Source organism: Salvelinus alpinus, chromosome 5 (genome assembly GCF_045679555.1).
Source record: "Salvelinus alpinus chromosome 5, SLU_Salpinus.1, whole genome shotgun sequence".
Classification (NCBI taxonomy): Eukaryota; Metazoa; Chordata; class Actinopteri; order Salmoniformes; family Salmonidae; genus Salvelinus; species Salvelinus alpinus.
The window spans coordinates 17696428-17719635 of NC_092090.1; the positions used below are offsets into that span (position 1 = coordinate 17696428).

A 23208-nucleotide genomic window follows, 5' to 3' on the forward strand; every position below is an offset into this window, starting at 1 on the left:
AATTAAAAATATTTTGTCACCTCGTTTAGGGTATCTTTTTTCTTTCCCAATCTGGCAGGTCAGAGGTCCATCAGATCGTGACTCCCTTTCAGTATTGATTATCTAGTGTCTGGCCAGATAATGGATCACAGTCATTGAACCGCTATCTAAGCAGACCACAGACATGCAGCATCTATCAAGATACACACAGGCGAGCACAGACAAACATGCATGTGAAAACACACACACACGGGGAGGCAGATCGTCATGGGAAATCATTCCGACTACGCCAAAGGTCATGTCTGATGCTTTGAGAGAAAACAAGTAATCAACTAGATGAACAACATAAGGTCCACATGTTTATTTTAGATGAAGTACATTGTGTGTGTGCAAGAGGTGTGCACTGCGTTCATCCACCTCTGGCCTGCTCGCCTCCCTACCTCTGAGGAAGTACAGCTCCCGCTCAGCCCAGTCAAAACTGTTCGCTGCTCTGGCACCCCAATGGTGGAACAAACTCCCCCACGACGCCAGGTCAGCGGAGTCAATCACCACCTTCCGGAAACACCTGAAACACCACCTCTTTAAGGAATACCTAGGATAGGATAAAGTAATCCTTCTAACCCCCCCCCCCCCCCTTAAAAGAGTTAGATGCACTATTGTAAAGTGGTTGTTCCACTGGATATCATAAGGTGAATGCACCAACTTGTAAGTCGCTCTGGATAAGAGCGTCTGCTAAATGACTTAAATGTAAATGTAAATGTGTAGGGAGGGGTAGAATATTTAGGGGGGTCCACATCATTGCATACTTCTATCATAACACTGAAAAGTTCTGATAGAATACATCTGCTTCTCACCATTACAATTCTACACCACGATAGACCTCTGACTGGCACACAATGGCATACATTACAATTTAGGATTAGTTTACCACCCTCAAATCCTAACCTGAACCATTCAAATAAAAAATATAATCACATTTCATTTGTCGCATGTGCAGAATACAACAGGTGTAGACCTTACAGTGAAATGCTTACTTACAAGCCCTTAAACCAACAATTCAAATAGTCTGGGTAGCTATTTGATTAGCTGTTCAGGAGTCTTATGGCTTGGGGGTAGACGCTATTAAGAAGCCTTTTGGACCAAGACTTGGCGAGCCGGTACCTACATACAGGATGAAATGGCAAAACTGACCATATAGCCGTTTTTTAGGGGAAACTTGGTCTTATTCCAGTGCTCACTCAAGCGAGGCGCTCTTTGATGAGGTCACTGCTAGTCTGATAGATGAGCCCAGGGCAGGGGATTGGACAGTGGTTGGGGAGGTGAGGAGGACAGTGGGAACCAGAGGGAGAAAGTTGGGCGGCCATGTTGTGTGATGATGATCATGAGAGCGATTTACGTGATGGGTTAGGGTTAGTAGGCTACACCTGGCTGAGAAAACAGACACCTAAACTAAATCCTCTCCTAATACAGCCTTTTCCTTTCACACCCCCATAATGTCAAAGAGAGGACGGGTTCATCTCTGCCATTGCTATAGCTGATGTCATTGAGGACATTCCTTTATGCTGAATTTCTGAATAATTCACACTCTGATAGCAGTGTGGCACAGCAAACCTAAATGATCTGCTACTCAGAAACATGACTGAAACAGTCATGTACCAACCATTTCTTGCGATCAAACTCTGACGATGAGTCACACACATACTGCAATAGCTAATAAGGCTGACTGACCAGTCATTTTCTACTGAAATGTGCACTAACACTTCAATACACACACACACACACACACACACACACACACACACACACACACACACACACACACACACACACACACACACACACACACACACACACACACACACACACACACACACACACACACACACACACACACACACACACACACACACACACACACACACATACAAGGTATATTGGGTCAGAGTGAGGTCAGCCTGGCTATGAGAAATAAGACAGACACATTATTACACAGTGGACCAAGTAATGTTTCAGTCCAATGAACCTGTAAGACCATGCCTCATAATGTCTGCGGCTTATACCCTGACCACAGACTTCATTTTGCGGTCAAATTTTGGTTTAATTTTCAACTAACGTGAATTCAACAAAACATTTCACCAGATCATTGGATTTAGGTTAAAAGTTGGGTGAAAAAACATACAAAATTCCCTTATGTTGATGACTTTTTCCATGTTGATTCAACGTCATCGCTTTGAATTTCTTTGTTGAAATGACGTGGAAACAACATTGATTCAACCAGTTTCTGCCCAGCGGGATCTAACCATAGGAAGATATGCCCTCTCTGTTACATACAGAGGATCATATCAAAACCTGGCGTTTTAAAGCTTCTCCTAAAAAAGACAAACAATGACTCGTATGCATCTGGAGCTTCAAAACCATAAAAAATACACTTTTATTCTGCAGTTGAAATACAACAGGCACTTGACAACAGTTGTTAATCACCTAATGAAATGCTCAGAGTTACACAAGCAAGCACACTTTGGGAGTAGAAGCGGCCATAAATTCCTGGCTGTGACAGCCAAAGAGGGCAAGGAGAGAGTGAGGGGGGAGCTTGGTGCTTGGTACCAGGCACTCTCAGGCTGATGAGTGTTACACATTGTACAGGGGCCATGGTGAAACACTCCACCGACCATTTACCCGTAGCTCCCTATTTTAAGATCCTTATCCTACTAAACATAATAAAAATGAACTCGGTTGGTCTAACTTGGTCTAAACTGTAACTGCAACGTGACATATCTGACTGGCAGACTCTCCAGGAATTATGGTCTGGCCGCTCTCTCTCTCTCCATTTCATGATGTGAAATATTCCTGTAATCAAACAGGAATGACTTGTTATAAGCAAACTGTGACCTATGTGCAGTTCATATCTCACTGCTATTAGATAAGTTAAAAAGCCATTTCTATGCCACGTCAAAGTGTCTCAAATGGGCAACATACGTAGACATGGATTACAGCAAACTGCTCTTCAGGTTATAGAGGAAACAGTACTGTATGGCTGAGTAAAGTTGAGAAAGTTAACCCACCAAGACTTGGTATCCAAGGTCAGGATAGTATCCGTTTTATGAGACAGTGAAGAGGAAAGAAGAGACCACCATTGTTTGGGTGTGGAGGGTGCTTGGCTTTACTCTTAACCTGAAGATGTATGGCTTTACACCCCAATAGCTTGTAACCTGAGCCAGCTTTTAGGGGCAATTGCATCTCCAGTTACTCTTAAGCCCCCCCACCTCAATCACTCCAGGGGAAAGTGGCCTGCCACTGCGGCTGACTAAATCACAGCATCCCACTTGATATACAGGCCCTGGTGCCATATCGCTGGGTCAGTGGGAGGGCTGTGTAAAGCTGCTCCCCTCTGATGCTCACATTGTTTCCGGTGTCAACTCTGGGGAAAGTCACGGTGGTCCGAACAGAGAGGTAACTCAGCCAGATAACCTCCGTCCGAGGATCACCTCTACCACTGTAACTCTCAGCCAAGACATCCTGGGACTAGCCCCCCAGATGAGCGATTGATACCTGGATAAGAAGAGGAGAAAGGATGGCATGGACCATGGCAGTGGGTCTCGTTAACTTGTGACCCTGACCATACACTTTGAACCCTGTCTGTTCTTTTCGGAGCGCTCAAGCTGAGGTTATCCATTTCCAGATGGTGCATAAGTCATCTAGCAAAATAAACAGAATTATATGCTTCCACTACCTGTTTCACACATTTAGTATCTCGGGAGTCCTTATTGAAATCCTTCAATAAAAGTGTTTATCAACGAGATTGTAGGATGTTCTCAAAGAAACTGGGGCTCGGGGCTCCCGAGTGGCGCTGCATCTCAGTGCTAGAAGCGTCACTACAGACACCCTGGTTTGAATCCAGGCTGTATCACAACCGGCCTTGATTGGGAGTCCCATAGAGCGGTGCACAATTGGCCCAGCGTCGTCTGGCCGGCCGGCCATCATTCTAAATAAGAATTTGTTCTTAACTGACTTGCCTAGTTAAATAAAGTTTACATTTAAAAATGTAACAACTGGTGGGGGGAACAAAAACTAAATGGTTACATTGTATAATAATTACATAATCAAAAGCGAATAAACATTACATCGTTTGGCCGTATGTTGTAAATGTAGAGGTTAGGCTACCTAAGCATTTTGTATGAAACAATATGAAAAAAGTCCAGTCCAACTGAATTATCACTACGGTCACTTTAACAGGATGACCCGGAAGTGCATCATGTTTGCCGGTAGTAAAACGTTTTCTTTTCCGGTGTCCTCAGCGGTAGTGCGAGCGTGGATTTGATCTAGGCTCACTAAAATAATTATAAAATGAGTGTCCCAGCATTTATCGACATAACCGAAGAGGACCAGGTACGATTGAAGTGTTTTAGTAATAGTTAAAAAAAAAAGAATGAGCACACTCATGTCGATATGTAACGTTACGACAAAGGATGACATGCCAGATAACATTAGCATGCTACCGTTAGACATGAGTCAATGACTATGATCAGTACACTAGCTAGTTAGCCTAGCTGTTTGTTAGCTAGCATGCTAACTTTACAGCTGGTTCCATTTTTACCCCCAGTTAAATGGATCTAGATCTCTTTGTAAACTTTAGCTATATCCCCGTGATGTGTGTTTACTTAATGCAACGTATTGCCAGCTGATGCATTTGTTTTACACGTAACTAGGAATGTACGTTAGGTAACTAGCTAACAGTTAGTTGCAGTCTACAACATCAACAATTTTTTTCAATGTTTGCACCCAATGTAGCTAGCTAACTGGTTAGAATAGTTGACTAGCTTTGGATGAAGACACAAGCTAGTTGTAATGTATAGATTAACTGCCAGCTGTAAGGCTTGGAGAAGGAAAATACGTCATTGTGCAGCCTTAATCAAATGTACAATTTAAATATCTCTAATGACAGCTGTTAAGTAGTGCATGTTTTGTTATTGGACTAAGTGTCATCGCTGTGTCTGTAGTTTGTTTAATCTGGGGTGTATTCATTAGTCTGATTCCGTTGAAAAACGTTTTACAACGGAAAACATTTACTGTTTACTCAAGGAACCAAACAGAAGGAAATGGGAAAGGACCCAATAGAAACTGTAGTTTTAGTTGCAGAACGTTTTTACGTTTGGTTTCACAGACAAAATGTTTTGCAACGGAATCCGACTAATAAATACACCCCTGTTCTTTTATAACGTGTTGTTGTTGACAGGCCTCAGAGCTCAGGGCCTACATCAAAGCCAAAGGAGCAGAGATCTCAGAGGAAAACTCGGAAGGCGGTCTCCATGTGGACCTGGCTCAAATCATCGAGGCCTGTGACGTCTGCCTCAAGGATGACGATAAAGGTGAGTGACACCAGGGAAACGCTAACCTATAGCCAGTGGCACTTCTAAAGGACTGCTCACATTGGTGATGTATCCATGTAGAGAAGGCAAACATGCCCAAGGCATCTACAGATACACCTGTCTGCTTGATGTCAGCACACACATGAACTGTAAACTGTCCTCTCTCACTCTTGTCTTTCTGTCTGTCAGCCGCCTCCTTGTCTTGTTCCCTTAATTCATCTGCTGTTTCTACCTCTGCTGTTTTTCTTTCCATCTCCCTACCCATCCTATCCTTTTGTTTTCTCCTGGACCCCCACTTATGTTTGTTTTTCTGTTTCCTCCTAAAAGTGGCTTGTATGAATGAGTCTTGAATCATAATGAATGGTGTCATTGTGATTGATAGTTGTCTCTTTCTCCCCTCTCTGTAGAAGTGGAGAGTGTGATGAACAGCATAGTGTCGCTGCTACTCATCCTGGAGGCGGAGAAACAGGAGACCCTGATCGAGAGTCTGTGTGAGAAGCTGGTCAAGTCCCGAGAGGGAGAGAGGCCTTCCCTCAGGATGCAGCTGTAAGTCCACACATTCATCTATCTCTGTTCTCTACTAGTCTTCCCTGACCGGTGAAGTATGCAGCCACCCACTAGATGCCTGGAGCACTCGGACATAGTTAACCTGTCTAGGACTGGGGTTCCGCTCGCCAACAGCCAATAAAATTGCAGGGCAAATACAAATCAACAGAAATCTCATAAATCAAATTTCTCAAACATACAAGTATTAGGCACCATTTTAAAGATAAAATTCTCGTTAATCCAGCCACAGTGTCTGATTTAAAAAATGCTTTACAGCGAAAGCTCCACAAACGATTATGTTAGGTCACAGAAAAACCCAGCCATTTTTCCAGCCAAAGAGACGAGTCACAAAAAGCACAAATAGAGATAAAATTAATCACTAACCTTTGATGATCTTCATCAGATGACACTCATAGGACTTCATGTTACACAATACATGTATGTTTTGTTCGGTAAAGTTCATATTTATATCCAAAAATCTTATTTTACATTAGATTCAGTAGTTCCAAAACATGCAGTGATATTGCAGAGAGCCACATGAATTCACAGAAATACTCATAATAAATGTTGATGAAAATACAGCTATTATACATGAAACTTTAGATACACTTCTCCTTAATGCAACTGCTGTGTCAGATTTCAAAAAAACTTTACGGAAAAAGAATAATCTGAGAACGGCGCTCAGAGCCCAAACCAGCCAGAGAAATATCCGCCATGTTGGGTAGTCAACATTATTCATAAATAGCATTAGAAATATTCACTTACCTTTGATCTTCATCAGAATGCACTCCCAGGAATCGCAGTTCCACAATAAATGCTTGTTTTGTTCGATAATGTCCATCATTTATGTCCATTTATGTCCAATAGCTTCTTTTGTTAGGGCGTTTGGTAAACAAATCCAAAAGCACAATCTGGTCCATTCAGACGAAACGTTCAAAAAGTTATATTACAGTTCGAAGAAACTTGTCAAACTAAGTATAGAATCAATCTTTAGGATGTTTTTATCATAAGTTCAATAATGTTCCAACCGTACAATTCCATTGTCTGTAGAAAAGCACTGGAACGAGAGCAACCTCTCAAGTGAAAGCGCGTGACTGAGAACGAGGCTGTAGGCAGACCCCTTAGTCAAACAGCCCCCCCCCTTCACATGAGCAGCCTGAAACAACGTTCTAAACACGGTTGACATCTAGTGGAAGCCTTAGGAAGTGAAAAAATAACCCATATCCCACCGTGTATTCGATAGGGGTGAGTTCAAAAACTACAAACCTCAGATTTCCCCACATCCTGTTTGGATTGTTTCTCAGGTTTTTGCATGCCATATGAGTTCTGTTATACTCACAGACATCATTCAAACAGTTTTAGAAACTTCAGAGTGTTTTCTATCCAATACTACTACTAATATGCATATATTAGCATCTGGGACTGAGTAGGAGGCAGTTCACTCTGGGCACGCTATTCATGCAAAAGTGAAAATGCTGCCCCCTATCCCAAACAAGTTAATGGGGTCAGCGACCCAAGATTTGGGTTTGTTTATGCACTATGGAAGAAGTGGGACCCTTGTAAACACTAACCGTAAGCCATGTCTTAATGGTCAAGTTAATGTGTATAGTTTTGGTTGTGTAGGCTGAGTAACCTGTTCCATGGTATGGATGAGACAGCCCCAGTGAGGTACACAGTCTACTGCAGCCTCATCAAGGTAGCAACCACCTGCAACGCCATCGCTTTCATCCCCACGGACCTCGACCAGGTACGCTCACCGTGCACACGCACCATACACTGTCACTCTCACCATGCACACGCACCATACACTGTCACTCTCACCATGCACACTCGCCATACACTGTCACTCTCACCTATGTGCTCATCTAATTCGCTCAGACCACACTTTACCAGTCACATGTAAGGGCTCTGTGCAGGAACAAGACATTGTAGAGGAAGGATGATTGACGTTTCCATGGCTCTGCTTGTGTGTTTGTGGTTCAGGTGCGTAAGTGGATCACAGACTGGAACCTGAACACAGAGAAGAAACACACACTGCTAAGGCTGGTGTACGAGGCCCTGGTCGAATGTAAGAAGAGGTAACTAACTACACACAGCCTGGTGGTGTCATCAACACAGCCTGGTGGTGTCGTCGACACAGTCTGGTGCCTGGTGGTGTCATCAACACAGCCTGGTGGTGTCGTCGACACAGTCTGGTGCCTGGTGGTGTCGTCGACACAGTCTGGTGCCTGGTGGTGTCGTCGACACAGTCTGGTGCCTGGTGGTGTCGTCGACACAGTCTGGTGCCTGGTGGTGTCGTCGACACAGTCTGGTGCCTGGTGGTGTCGTCGACACAGTCTGGTGCCTGGTGGTGTCGTCGACACAGTCTGGTGCCTGGTGGTGTCGTCGACACAGTCTGGTGCCTGGTGGTGTCGTCGACACAGTCTGGTGCCTGGTGGTGTCGTCGACACAGTCTGGTGCCTGGTGGTGTCGTCGACACAGTCTGGTGCCTGGTGGTGTCGCCGGCACATTCACTCTCTGTTATGATTGTTTGTTTTCCATATTTTTCTAAAAGTAATTCCTCAGTACAATGGGATATGTGTTTGTATTTTTCTTGAGCTGGTTCTTGTAACTGAGTGTGTGTGTTCCTCTGCAGCGAGGCTGCAGCTAAGGTGATGGTGGAGCTGCTGGGGAGTTACACAGAGGACAACGCTTCACAAGCACGCGTTGATGCCCACAGGTACACACACACCTCTATCCTACTGTTATCCTACTGTTATCCTACCATCATAACTGCAAGATCTGACACATGACTGGCTGTCTTTGCTGTCACTCACCCCTCTGTGGTTCCTCCCTCCAGATGCATTGTACGAGCCCTGAAAGACCCCAACACCTTCCTGTTGGACCACCTCCTGGCCCTCAAACCTGTCCGCTTCCTAGAGGGAGAACTCCTCCACGATGTGAGTACTGAAGCCCAGCTCAGGGAACAGCTCATCCTGCTGTTAACAAGGCCGTGACATTTGAACTCTGTTGTTGGCGCCACAGCGGAGGATTTAATAGGTTCATATGAATCCATTCATAACAATGATGCTACATTATTACCTGATTGTTTTAACAGTGACTACATTGCCTTACACTTCTCTCGCTCTCTCCTTCGTTCACAGCTCCTAACCATCTTTGTGAGTGCAAAGCTAGCTGCCTACGTGAAGTTTTACCAGAGCAACAAAGACTTCATCGATTCCCTCGGTGAGTGATCAAGACTCAATGGGGCTACCTCGCGGCTAGTGACCTGACTGCAGAGATCAAATCCCCCGGGAGGGACACACCCTGCCTAGCACACACCCTGCCTAGCACACACCCTGCCTAGCACACACCCTGCCTAGCACACACCCTGCCTAGCACACACCCTGCCTAGCACACACCCTGCCTAGCACACACCCTGCCTAGCACACACCCTGCCTAGCACACACCCTGCCTAGCCTAAATCGCTGACCTCTGTGGATACAGGGTTGGAATGTGTGTGTGTCAGCAGTGTTTCTCTGTCCACACACACACACACTGCTGAGAACGTAGTGGTCCAATTATCATGGTTGGTCCTCCCACATAAGTCAGGTGGTTTTGGCTCTCACTGCAGACATGGTGGTGTTTGTGTTAATATGCCTAGTCACTGTAGTTCCACACTGCTGGGCACAGAGGCAATTAGCCAAGGGACCCTCCCTGAGTCAAGTGGAATTGAGTGTGCTTGTGTGTTCATCACAGAATGATTACCTCTTGGAGTTTCCCTCCAAGGTCGCCCTGAGAGTTTGAACCTTAGTCAATTACATTCTTCATCACCCAGCCAACTGACAATTAATGTGCATTCAGTAATTATAGTTAATGATCTCATGATTAATGGTACCTAAGAGTTGGTGACCTGTCATTGATTGATATCTATTTCATTGTCATGTCTTGTTATTCCTGTGTTTCAATAACTCTCTTCCTGTCCCCAGGTGTCAACCATGTTAGTCCTGTGTGTTATTGACTGTCTTCCTGTCCCCAGGTGTCAACCATGATGTTAGTCCTGTCCCCAGGTGTCAACCATGTTAGTCCTGTGTGTTGTTGACTGTCTTCCTGTCCCCAGGTGTCAACCATGATGTTAGTCCTGTGTTTTATTGACTGTCTTCCTGTCCCCAGGTGTCAACCATGATGTTAGTCCTGTGTGTTATTGACTGTCTTCCTGTCCCCAGGTCTCAACCATGATGTTTGTCCTGTGTTTTATTGACTCTCTTCCTGTCCCCAGGTCTGAACCATGATGTTAGTCCTGTGTGTTATTGACTGTCTTCCTGTCCCCAGGTCTCAACCATGATGTTAGTCCTGTGTTTTATTGACTGTCTTCCTGTCCCCAGGTCTGAACCATGATGTTAGTCCTGTGTGTTATTGACTGGCTTCCTGTCCCCAGGTCTGAACCATGATGTTAGTCCTGTGTGTTATTGACTGTCTTCCTGTCCCCAGGTCTGAACCATGATGTTAGTCCTGTGTTTTATTGACTGTCTTCCTGTCCCCAGGTCTGAACCATGATGTTAGTCCTGTGTTTTATTGACTGTCTTCCTGTCCCCAGGTCTGAACCATGATGTTAGTCCTGTGTGTTATTGACTGTCTTCCTGTCCCCAGGTCTGAACCATGATGTTAGTCCTGTGTGTTATTGACTGTCTTCCTGTCCCCAGGTCTCAACCATGATGTTAGTCCTGTGTGTTATTGACTGTCTTCCTGTCCCCAGGTCTGAACCATGATGTTAGTCCTGTGTGTTATTGACTGTCTTCCTGTCCCCAGGTGTCAACCATGATGTTAGTCCTGTGTGTTATTGACTGTCTTCCTGTCCCCAGGTGTCAACCATGATGTTAGTCCTGTGTGTTATTGACTGTCTTCCTGTCCCCAGGTCTGAACCATGATGTTAGTCCTGTGTGTTATTGACTGTCTTCCTGTCCCCAGGTGTCAACCATGATGTTAGTCCTGTGTGTTATTGACTGTCTTCCTGTCCCCAGGTCTGAACCATGAGCAGAACATGGCTAAGATGTGTCTGCTGACGTTCATGGGCATGGCGGTGGAGTTTAAAGAGATCTCCTTTGACACCATGCAGCAGGAGCTGCAGTTAGAAGAAGACCAAGTAGAAGCCTTCGTCATCGACGGTACCAACACCGCCTCAATCTGACCCACACACTCTCTCTAATAATACTATACTCCCCCCTGACAACGCTGGAATTCCCCCTCAATGCAACAGTCCACCTAACATCTAGAAACACAAAAGGTTAAAATGGTAAAAACAGGATGTTGTCTGTAGATTATTATTTTTTGACAAATTGAGGAACCAAACTGTCACAGCAGCAGACATGTAGGAGTTAGTATCCTTATTGTTACTGTGACGTTGGTCGCTCTCTCAGAAGTCTCTAATGTGTTTGAGGGTTGCCTTGACACACGGATACTCCCTCTTGTCTGCCGCCCACCTCTCTCAATGTCTTCCTGTGTCTTTTGTCTGTAGCCGTTCGGACTAAGATGGTGTACTGCAAGATTGACCAGACACAGCGAAAGGTTATCGTGAGGTAAGCCAAAAATAATAATAATAAAAAAACATGGCATTCTAATCATTAAGGCGCAATGTAGCGAAACATTTTGCAACAGAAAACGGAAACTGGCGTTGTAGTAGTCCCTCCCTTTTTCTTCAGTTTGGTACCTAATGAACGACCCTGTAATAGAGACTCTTTACTGTGTAGCAATCAGCTCAAGGTTTCTGACAAGCGTTCTTCAGAGCTCCCCACTATAAAACCATACAGTTGGTCTTTGTTCTTGTGTTGCTGTACAGAAATACTTTTTTTCGCCTTTGGAGGCTTTTGTTTTGCCAGTTGAGTATAAATGCTATTGTTGATGGGTTTCCGCAAAGGAAATCTAGACATCTATTTTTATTCTGTGCTACAAAGAAGGTTCCGTTTGACTCTGATCTGATTGGTGCTTACGGTTGTGGTATGTTCTATGCATACCTATGAATCATAGGGTTTGGTTGTGTGTATGACAAGGAAAATGTCTTCCCTCTAGGTACTTCAGACGTATTAGGCACTACTTTGTCAGAGGGAGACTCAAAGCTCTAAGATTTCCAATGATACCTTTCAGGGTTGCCAGGAATGGCATTATGCTCCCCTTTCCCTAACCATGTGTCTTCATCTCTGCCCCCATCAGCCACAGCACACACCGCACCTTCGGCAAGCAGCAGTGGCAGCAGCTCTACGACAGTCTCAGCTCCTGGAAGGGCAATTTGGCAACTGTGAAGACCAGCCTCCAGACCCTGTCCCCCTCCGCTTAAGATCTCTCTCTCAAACCCTCTTTAAAAAAAACTTTCCCCTTTCCTTTGTCAAACTCCCTTGGTTGAATCTTGTCACCATTTTTATATTCACCCAATAAAAGACTAATTGAGATCTTCCATGGTGGTTTTGCTTGTCTTAATACCAGATGTAAATCATGTCTAGCTGTTTACAGGGGCAAGTGGTATCGCAGAAGTTTCAGCATCACATGCGAACATCAGCAGTGACCTTGTTCTCCAGAGAAGCTGCTGTCTGTTGTGTTAATGGTTGCTCTTCACCTGGCGACCCGGAGCATCTGGTTCTAGTTAGACCCAGAGTGGCAATGTGAGATGGGGGGGTGACGGGGCCTGTTACTGAGGGTGACAAATGGGTCACCTGATTAAGAACTTTATAGACCCTACTCTCATCAGTGCTATCAACCTGACTCCTCAGCTGAGGTCAGAGCAGTGTTACTTTCAGCGCTATCTTTTTACACTGTGGGTGAGGTGTTGGGAAACTGATCCAGTGTCAGTTTGACCTTGTTACACAGGTTAGGAATACCGTGTCCTATCTCAATGGTCTCCCACCTCTAATACAAAGCAGTTGAATGATTTCACTCAAGATTAAACATTTTCTGTAATATTTATGGAATGACTGGTCTTCTCTTTATCTGTGCCACTTCCACAGAAGACTAGCGACTGGCATCGACCACATTCCGTGCACTAGCCTGGTCCATCTTATTTCATGCAAAACGTCAACAGGAAACGTTAAAACACTTCAACAGCCCTGGACACTGTTGGACAATTCTGAATGATAAAAGAGAAAATGTCCACAAAATACACTAATGAGCTGACCCGAATGGAAATCCGCTCCCTCCTAATGCTGTAAGAGGACAAATGATTGGCTGTTACACCGGTGTGTTAAAATCTCATCTCTAGAGCATTCCAGAGCATTATGTTGTGAACTGTGCTGGTGCATGTGTTGGATCAGGCATTAGATATGAAAGGTTCTCTCCCTCGCGGACTGATGAAATGTAGTTGATGAAGCACAGAAGTAGTGTCAAACTCCTTGCTAAAACACCACTGCTGTCACACTGTAGACAACAAATTGCAAGACAATGTGCCTTTACATTGTAATGGACTTTCTCCAAAAATATTTTGCATCACTGCACAGTTCATTTAGACAGCAGAAATACAACGGTTATTTGTCAGTCAAAACAAAGTCTACTTTGAAGAGAGCATGAGGAAGGGAGCAACACCATTGTTTGCCAGTCTACTGGGCAGAGCCAAAACCAAACAGAAAGCTGTGTGTTAATGGTGATGTCACAGCTCTGCCCCAGCAGCGTCTGCAGAAGCTCAAGGCTCACTTCTATCCCAGAGTCCTCTGGGAGAAGCATCCCCTGGTCTTTTCAGAGGGAGTAAATCACACAACACTCATCATGGTCACCACCAGCAAGGTGGGGTACAGAGAAAGCAGGTTTAGACTAATGTAGTGAGACAGAGTTAGGTTTACTGAACACTGTGGAAGTCCCCATTAACCTGCCCCACATCTCTCTCTGTACGAGTCGTTCTCCACCTGTCTCTCTATCTCCTGCTCTACCCCCATATCCCTCTCTTTCTCTCCCTCTCGGCTTTAAGTGTGTATGTACTGACATGTATGTGAATCTGATAGATGAACACACACACACACACTACATGTAACTTGTAAAGCCTTTTGTCTGTAATGTATTTGTCATATGTGGAACCCCAGTAAGACTAGCTGTTACTGATGAGGATCCTAATCAAATAAAACAAATCTCAAATCTTTCTCCCTCTGTTTCCCTTTCTCTCTCTCTCTCTCTCTCTCTCTCTTTCCCTTTCTCTCTCTCTCTCTCTACCTCTCTCTCTACCTCTCTCTCTCTCTCTGTTTCCCTTTCTCTCTCTCTCTCTCTGTTTCCCTTTCTCTTTCTCCCTCTCTGTTTCCCTCTCTCTTTCTCTCCCTCCCTCTCTCAATCTCTGTTTCCCTTTCTCTCTCTCTCTGTTTCCCTTTCTCTTTCTCCCTCTCTGTTTCCCTCTCTCTTTCTCTCCCTCTCTCTCTCAATCTCTGTTTCCCTTTCTCTCTCTCTCTCTCTGTTTCCCTTTCTTTCTCTCTCTCTCTCTACCTCTCTCGCTCTCTGTTTCCCTTTCTCTTTCTCTCTTTCTCTCTCTGTTTCCCTTTCTCTTTCTCCCTCTCTGTTTCCCTTTCTCTTTCTCCCTCTCTTTCTCTCCCTCTCTCTCTCAATCTCTGTTTCCCTTTCTCTCCCTCTCTCTCTGTTTCCCTCTCTCTTTCTTTCTCTCCCTCTCTCTCTCAATCTCTGTTTCCCTTTCTCTCCCTCTCTCTCTGTTCCCCTCTCTCTTTCTCTCCCTCTCTCTCTCAATCTCTGTTTCCCTTTCTCTCTCAGTTCCCCTCACTCTTTCTCTCCCTCTAACTCTCCCAATCTCTGTTTCCATTTCTCTCCCTCTCTCTCATTTCCCCTCTCTTTCTCTCCCTCTCTCTCCCAATCTCTGTTTCCCTTTCTCTCTCTCCCTCTCTCTCTCTTTCTTGAACTCTGTTTCCCTTTCTCTCTCTCCCTCTCTCTCTCCCTCTCTTTCTTGAACTCTGTTTCTTTATCTTCTCTCACATTGTTTTTCTCTTGTCCTTTCTCCCCTCTCACTCTCTCTAATTTGTCTCTCGGGGCCCTAAGTTACTGCTTCATGGATGGTGTGTCATGTGAGATCTCCCAGCTGTAACTTTCACGTCATTCTCCAGTTGGTTTATCTGCTTTCATGACCCGTCTTATCACGGTTGGAAGCTGGTAGTTCCACGCAGTTCAGTGCTGAAAAGCAAATGAGCTGAGACTCATATGGTAACCTGGCTACTCACCATAAAACAGTTTGAAGGTGAATTTGATCTCTCGTGTGTTATGTGAAATGCGTGTACTCCACTAAATATGAACAGTATGCATATGGACAGCAGTGACTTTTAGAATGTTATACAGTTCATTATGCCTTAAAGACTATGGATGTGTGTAAGAAGACAGACTCTCGACAGATCATGCTGACTTGGAATTTTCCCAACGCTGAGAATATTATCGCTTTTCCAGAGCATGGTGCTCAATCATCACAGCCTTGCCTCAGAGTGCATGTTTAAAGCCTTTCTGTAATATCATCTAGCGTCAGACACTAGATAAGTCAGGAATTTCACTTTTGCATCAGCCTTTCATTCTCTGTATGAACATTCCTTATAGCAAATCTAAAGCCGTGACAGTGTCCAGACACACAACAGAGCACAGGACAAGAGAAGACATCCTATTAACTTTCAATTAGCAACATTTCTCTCTTTATGTATGTCTCTCTCGCTCTCTCTCTCTCGCCATATCACTACCATATCACTACTTTACATAAATAGTGGCCTAGCACACATGATGGAGATAAACCTATTTAGACAGAGTGCACAAGACAAACACAAGTGTAAGGACACCGACAGGAGTGTTGACCTGGCAGGAGCAGGCTATTTGCTCTGATAATAACACTAACACGTTACATCAGCCTTAGCAGAAACCTGAGTTGACACAGGATGTTTTGTTGACGTTTGTGATACGTTTGCAGCGTGTCTTGGGGGTTTGTGATACGTTTGCAGCGTGTCTTGGGGGTTTGTGATACGTTTGTAGCGTGTCTTGGGGGTTTGTGATACGTTTGCAGCGTGTCTTGGGGGTTTGTGATACGTTTGCAGCGTGTCTTGGGGGTTTGTGATACGTTTGCAGCGTGTCTTGGGGGTTTGTGATACGTTTGTAGCGTGTCTTGGGGGTATGTGATACGTTTGCAGCGTGTCTTGGGGGTTGCTGTTGTGACAGGGATCTTTTATGACAGAGTGTGGCACAAGGAAGGTTGTCTTAGCGAGAACACACACCTCTGCTCTTCTGTGGGCTGAGAGGAGCATGAACCTGTGGGTTTTAACCTGGCTAATTTATACACTCACATTGAAAGTGCAGAGGCAGCATTGTGGATACCACAAAGAGCACTCTGGATAAAATGTTTAGCCATTTGGGGTGAAATATTACATGCACGGGTTTCTTTCCCATTAAGAGGTCGTTAAACTCGGCTATCCAAGTCAATCCCAGTAAATCTCAGGGATAAAGGTCAATTTGCTGAGACAGGTCGCGAGGCAGACACATTGAGAATCCAGGCCATGAAGTCATGGTCGCAAAAGGAAATGTGTGTCACTTGAACAGGTCTTGTGGAGAACTGGGACACATCCGTTAGATTCAGAGAGTACATGTTTCCCTTTCTACAACGTATAATACCATGTTTAGTACCATATATGCCTCTGGCCTCTCTTAGATATGGACTTATGTTTTCTTTGAAGTAAATATTACAACAAAAGTACATTGAGAGTGGAAACCAAGCCTTACAGTAGAATGTGATTTCATGTTTTGGTGTGACATTACATGGTATTTTTAGCCATAATGACATCCATTAGTTCCCACACTTCCCTGGTTGTGAAGTGCCTGTTTCGACAGTGGAGCATGAGTAGGCATATCCCTTCAATGAATAATATGTCTGTTTATTTGTTCTAAGCTAAATGTAAAGGAGACGTTTTTAAAGGCTCTGGGAAGTCTACTACTCGACTTGATTCACTCCTGTGTCGATTCTCTCTTGTTTAGTGGTTTCAAGTGCCACCTAGTGTTCCTACTGCACTGTAGATCGGTGTATCCAGGTGAAAAGCTTGATTAGTCAGGTCTGTACAGGTAGGTAATTTACTACAGAACAGGAGGTGAGCTCACAGTTCTTGGGAGTAAAAAAAAAAAAAATTGTTGGGAGTAAACAGAAACTTCGCGCTTCCTGGAATATTTTACTTGTATTGATTTAACGAATTATAATATTTTGTAATGCGGTGTTGTTGATTATTGACGATACGTGTTCTGAGTGTTTTTATAAGGAAATATAACATCAAACACAGCTGTTATCGGCGAACGTTCAAGGTAGGTGGTTTCATTTCAGTTTCACCTGTCAACAACCAATGTCATTCATACCTGCTCAGTAACTTCATTTCGTGCCTGTTTTCTTCCAATCTTCTTGGATTTTACACACGTTTTAAAGTTAAAGGTGCACTATGCAGAAATTGCTCTGCCATTTCCTGGTTGCTAAAATTCTAATAGTTCGCCAAGTATAGTGTGGAGAATCATTGTATCTAAACCGCTGTGAAATATAATTTACATAACCAAAAATATTGTATTTTCAGCTGTTTGAAGCTGGTGTACGAAACCTAAAGTAAAAGAGGCAAAACCCGACATAAAAAAAAAAGGAAAGGAAGCATAAATAAAGCACATAGAACAGATCTACCGCTTATTAGACTTGCTTTCAATGAGAATTACAGATCTACAATTCATACTTATATGCGAATTTGGTCGGGTCGCCCAAAAAGTGACATTTCAGTGTGAACAATTTAAGATGTAAAATTAAAACTCAAGTTTTTAAGGAAAGAATTGCTAAGCAATCAACAGATAAATTGTATAGGCTTCTGAACAGCTTTCTGATAAAAACTGGGTGTGTCTTGTTGTCGCTCACTTGTGAAATGCACGTTCTAACTTCTTATCTAATCTCTATGACCTATGCTCAAATCATTATCTGCAGGTGAATGGCGATGCTTTTGCATTTATTCATACTGTATCAACTGCTTCCCTGTGGAAACTTTGCTTGTATGAGAAAGTTATTACACACCACAGGGACGGAGGACCAGTCAAAAGAAGGTGAGACGTGAGTTTCCAAACATCTTCAAATATAATTTTGTGATATTCCTAAATTATGGTATTAAAGTATTGTGTTTAAAAGTTTGCATCATTTTGTTCCACTCGTGTGATTGGGTCCCCTAGTTTTTGTGCAAGAGGAGCAGGCAAATGCATTCTTAGGACGCCATCTATTGGCCAACCGATTTGACTTTGAGCTCTTCACTCCTGGGAATTTGGAGAGGGAGTGCTTTGAAGAAGTCTGCAGCTATGAGGAAGCACGAGAGGTCTTTGAAAATGTCCCTCAGACTGTAAGTGATGCTGAGATGGTGTTCAGACAGATTTTGTGTGGTAGAACCAGTCTCATGATCATAACCTGATGTTGTCTTTATGTTACTTCGCAGGAGGACTTCTGGAAAAAGTACACCGAGGGTAAGAGAAGTATGGCTAAGTATATCTACATGTATGTCGCAGGTCAACTATTTGCCTTTGTACTACTACTAATCGCACAGACTTTTCTAACTACACTGATGGGTACAGGGTGGCGGAAGACACCCTCAAGCAGGAGGACGAAATGCAAAACCTAATGCAGCCTTTAGCCCAGGGGTGCAACTCAGGCCCTTAAGTTCTGCAGTACAGTTTATTTTCTCCTTGACAGGTTTATTAGTCCATAAATGTTACAGGATGACTGGAGAGAAACCTGGTTACTCTGGTAGAAATCAGTCTAGTTTAACAAAGCACCATACACTGTGAATCTTAAGGAGAGTTAGCAGCATTTTTAGGAATCTTGCAGTGTGTCATACATGCAAAAATACTTAAATTGGTTGTTTTTGTGTGATCGCACAGATGAGGACACGCGGCCATCGCGGCTGGATGTGACTGCCCTGCTTGTGGGTCTGATCGCGGCAGGGGTGGCCGTCGTCATCTTCGGCCTGCTGGTCTGGTACTTCTGCCAGGGGAGTTGTAAGGATAACCTCTCACGTGCAGGGTGAGTTAGATGAGAGGCATTATGTTGACTGAATGACAGTGGTCACTGGATCAATAGTTTGAATACGATCAAATGTTATTTGTCACATGCGCCGAATACAACAGGTGTAGACTTTACCGTGAAATGCTTATTTACAAGCCCTTAATTAACCAACAATGCACTTTTAAGAAAAATATTTGCTAAATAAACTAAAGTAAAAAAAATAACAATAAAGAGGCTATATACAGGTGGTACCGAGTCAATGTGCGGTGTTACAGGTTAGTCGAGGTAATTGAGGTAACATGCACATGTAGATAGAGGTAAAGTGACTATGCATAGATGATAAACAGTGAGTAGCAGCAGCGTAAAAAGGGGAGGGGTCAATGCAAATAGTCCGAGTAACCATTTGATTAGCTATTCAGCAGTATTATGGCTTGGGGGTAGAAGCGGTTAAGAAGCGTTTTGGACCTAAACTTGGTGCTCCGGTACCGCTTGCCATGCGGTAGCAGAGAGAACAGTCTGACTTGGGTGGCTGGAGCCTTTGGCAATTTTTAGGGCCTTCCTAAAAAATAGTTGTTTGCCTAGTCTGTAGTTTATGTGGGTGCAGGTGCTGTGTGTGTGCGGGGGGGGGTGTGTTGTGTGTGTGTATACGCACACATTCTTCAAAGGGATACTGCATCATTCCTGACTGTCTCTTCCAGCTCTGTTAGGGTGCGTCCAAGGCGCAGTAATGCCTCGCTGATCATGCGGAGACTGGATGAGGTCTCTCTGCAGCCTGTGCTCCTGCCCCCGCCGGAGGAGATTGACCCCCCAGGCCTGCCCTCCTATGAGGACGCCATCGGCAAAACCGGAACGCACGACGCCCCACCTCCTCCTTACCCTGGGTATACACACGCATGCTCATGTATACACATACACATGATTGTGCTGGTTGCTGCAGAGAAGGAAGTCAAAGGGGAGTTTTTTTCGTTTTTTTATTTCACCTTTATTTAACCAGGTAGGCCAGTGGAGAACAAGTTCTCATTTACAACTGTGACCTGGCCAAGATAAAGCAAAGCAGTGCGACACAAACAACAACACACAGTTACACATGGAATAAACAAACGCACAGTCAATAACACAATAGAAAAAGTCTATATACAGTGTGTGCAAATGAGGTACGATTAGGGAGGTAAAGCAGTAAATAGGCCGTAGTGGCGAAGTAATTAAAATGTAGCAATTAAACACTGGAGTGATAGATGTGCAGAAGATGAACGTTACAAGTAGAGATACTGGGGTGCAAAGATAAAAATAAATAACAATATGGGGATGAGGTAGTTGGATGGGCTATTTACAGATGGGCTATGTACAGGTGCAGGGATCTGTGAGCTGCTCTGACAGCTGATGCTTAAGAGTGAGTGTAGCTGACGTAAAATGGCTACCTAGTTAGCTGTGCGGGCTACTAGCATTCAATCGGTGACGTCACTCGCTCTGCGACCTTGAGCTGGTTGTTTCCTTTGCTCTGCAAGGGCCACTGCTTTTGCTGAGTGACAGGTAATGATGCTTTGCGGGTAACAGTTGTCGATGGGTTCAGTGTCCTCCCTGGTTCGAGCCCAGGTTGTGGGAAGGAGATTGACGCAACCAACACTGTTACACATACCCCAAAAACTTGCTCTACCTATCTACATTTAATAATAACTACAAAAATGTTCATACATTAAAATCTTTTTCAAAAAATGTTTTGTACAATTTTATTTTGGTTTATAGACAGTAGAGATCTTTCTAACCTTGCCTTGTTGGGGGAACAACATGTTAACTTTGTTGTTTCTTTCCCACAGGTCTCAACCTGGAAGTATTCGACGATAGCACCTTCCACCTCGCTGGATGAATGTCTCCATATTGAGCATCATCAAATGCTACTAAAGAGGTTTAGATCTATTTACTTTACATGGTTGTTCTCCACCGTGCATGTTCCAGATGTGATTTTATTGTAATACCTTGTGATAATTGTAGATCTGTGACTGATTACCTCTTTACCTCTTTACCTCTTCCGTTACCTGCAATTCGAGATGTTTAGCATATTTATCTATTTGTACAAATGTTTAGCAATTTTTCTGCATGTGCCAAAATTGATTTATTCCTCATCACTTTATTCCTCACTTATGTCAACTTTTGAGTTGCACCTGCTTCAACCCATAACCCGTAACACTTGACATGATATATCTTAGTTTAACTGTAACCTGTCAACTGCTCTGCTTTTATGAATGGAAAATGAAGCATGAGAAACCGTATTGAGTATATACCCGTGTAGGCTGCTGAGGGGAGGACGGATCATAATAAAGGCTGGAACGGATCGAATGGAATGGCATCAAGCACCTGGAAACCATGTGTTTTGTATTTAATATCATTCCACTGATTCCGCTCCAGCCATTACCACGAGCCCGTCCGACCCAATTAAGGTTGCCACCAACCTGTGGTATACACACAAGTCTGCCTACTACTGTAGCCTGTTGGTTAATGACACAATATGAGCATAGTGTTAGGACAGACTGAGAGAATTGACACTTCCACATTCTCTGAATCATATTAGATGTACAGTGGCTTTTAAAAGTATTGGGACAGTGACAATTTTTTTTGTGAGAAAGTTAGATGCACAAATATCATCCCCCCCAACCTCCCCTGTTATTGTAATGGTGAGATGTTAGCATGTCTTGGGGGTATGATCTTTGTGCATCTGTAACTTTCATTATTCACGATTCCTTCAGGATTATCTTTAATCATGGTAGCGTCCACATTAATGTAGAAGTGTTTAGAAACATATTATATTCTTATTTACAATAAAAGTGACTCCCAAATGACACAAATCAAATTTTATTTGTCACATTCGCCGAATACAACAGGTGTAGACCTTACAGTGAAATGCTTACTTACAAGCCCTTAACCAACAATGCTTTAAGAAGTTAAGAAAAAAACAAGTGATTAGTAGAAAATACATTATTTACCATTAATTTCTATTGGGCACAAAGTAATCTTAAACACAACCAAAACAAGCAGCAAATAAATCCAATACATTTTATAGAGTCACAAGTTTGATGTAATCATTGAGTGCTACGAATATGGGACCAAATAATTAACTTTTTAATACACATATAAGTGAGTTTGTCCCAATCCTTTTTTGTTTGGGGGGGGGGGGGCATGTACAAAAGGTGCTGTAATTTCGAAACGGTTCGGCCAATATAGATGAAAATACCCTCAAATTAAAGCTGACAGTCGGCACTTTAACCTCCTAGTCGTATCATTTCAAAACCAAAGTACATAGACAAAATGTGTCACTGTCCCAATACTTTTGGCGCTCACTGTATGTGTTGTAACTGCTCAAGTAGACTGTGTGAGTTTGATGACATCACACTCAGTGCTTGACTTGGACTGAAATACTGTATGTGCCGGTACTCATTTACCTGTACTGTTGTTTATAATATAATTTATATTATATTTTATATATATGTATGTCTGTGCAGGAACTCTGCAATACATTTGAGCTAATATTCTATAGGCGGTGCAGAAACTGAAGCAGTAGGACATTTGTGGTGCCAGTACTCAGTTCCGGTGAGCTCCTGCCCACGTCAAGCACTGATCACATGCTATTATGAGTGTCCCAGGAAGTCTATGCTCTTTTCTGACGCTCCATTCATTAATGAAGAAGAAACCTATCCATGATATTTAATGAAGTGCCTGTTAAATTGTCATAACAGGGTGCACTTTGTTTATAGGGTTTTACAACCACAGGTTGGGATAATTATGTTTCTATTTCTGGACACTATTGAGTAGTGGGCTGTTTCTTTACCCATTCATTTGTAAAATAGGATATTGAATTAATACTGCTCACATCTGAGCATGACTTCTGTAAGGATTAGGAGGTATAGTGACACGTGCGTTTTGTCTTTGGATTTTAGATCTATGAATTATGTCAATAGTGAGGTTGACATCATGGGACAATGTACTGTATGTGTACTGGTGATGCTTGGTATGACTGATTGTGTACTTTAAGTCTATGAAACATGTTAACTGTCAGAGGATCATTTCATAAATTGACATTTTAATGATTGTCTTGTCTCTCTGAAGAATGTTTGAATGGTGAAGTGTTAATGTTTACAGCAAAACCAAAGGCTATCATTATTTTGATCATTAAATTGTCTGCAAATTATATCATGAATTCTTACATAATTCTGTGACCGTGCAAAGGTAAAAAAAAAGTCTGTGCAAAGGTCGTGTTAATAAATATATGATCAGTGATATGACTGACTATTGATGCCATTTCAGACAGGTATAAAACGTTTCACACAAAGAAATATTGCTCCATTA

The 23208-nt window shown here is 43.3% G+C and overlaps 2 protein-coding genes across 2 annotated transcripts; both read left to right on the forward strand.

Annotated features, from left to right (window-relative positions):
* The first annotated feature begins 4193 nt into the window (after positions 1-4193).
* eif3m (eukaryotic translation initiation factor 3, subunit M) lies at positions 4194-12318 on the forward strand. The gene is made up of 11 exons (XM_071400796.1): positions 4194-4365; positions 5213-5345; positions 5753-5891; positions 7515-7638; positions 7875-7969; positions 8527-8610; positions 8731-8830; positions 9035-9116; positions 10892-11035; positions 11386-11446; positions 12078-12318. The coding sequence occupies exons 1-11, from the start codon at positions 4324-4326 to the stop codon at positions 12199-12201; spliced, it is 1128 nt and encodes a 375-aa protein (XP_071256897.1). The 5' UTR covers positions 4194-4323; the 3' UTR covers positions 12202-12318.
* Positions 12319-16918: 4600 nt separating this feature from the next.
* On the forward strand, positions 16919-23052 carry prrg4 (proline rich Gla (G-carboxyglutamic acid) 4 (transmembrane)). The gene is made up of 7 exons (XM_071400798.1): positions 16919-17156; positions 17809-17924; positions 18048-18211; positions 18305-18332; positions 18747-18888; positions 19569-19751; positions 20685-23052. Exons 2-7 carry the CDS (start codon positions 17813-17815, stop codon positions 20710-20712), a joined length of 657 nt encoding a protein of 218 aa, XP_071256899.1. The 5' UTR covers positions 16919-17156; positions 17809-17812; the 3' UTR covers positions 20713-23052.
* The last annotated feature ends 156 nt before the right edge of the window (positions 23053-23208 follow it).

Coding starts and splice junctions, on each gene's coding strand:
- eif3m (XM_071400796.1), top strand. CDS start 4,324: ATGAGTGTCCCAGCATTTATCGACATAACCGAAGAGGACCAG. Junction 4,366..5,212: donor ACATAACCGAAGAGGACCAG/GTACGATTGAAG, acceptor TGTTGTTGACAG/GCCTCAGAGCTCAGGGCCTA. Junction 7,970..8,526: donor CTGGTCGAATGTAAGAAGAG/GTAACTAACTAC, acceptor GTTCCTCTGCAG/CGAGGCTGCAGCTAAGGTGA.
- prrg4 (XM_071400798.1), top strand. CDS start 17,813: ATGGCGATGCTTTTGCATTTATTCATACTGTATCAACTGCTTCCCTGT. Junction 18,333..18,746: donor CTGGAAAAAGTACACCGAGG/GTAAGAGAAGTA, acceptor GTGATCGCACAG/ATGAGGACACGCGGCCATCG. Junction 19,752..20,684: donor CCACCTCCTCCTTACCCTGG/GTATACACACGC, acceptor TCTTTCCCACAG/GTCTCAACCTGGAAGTATTC.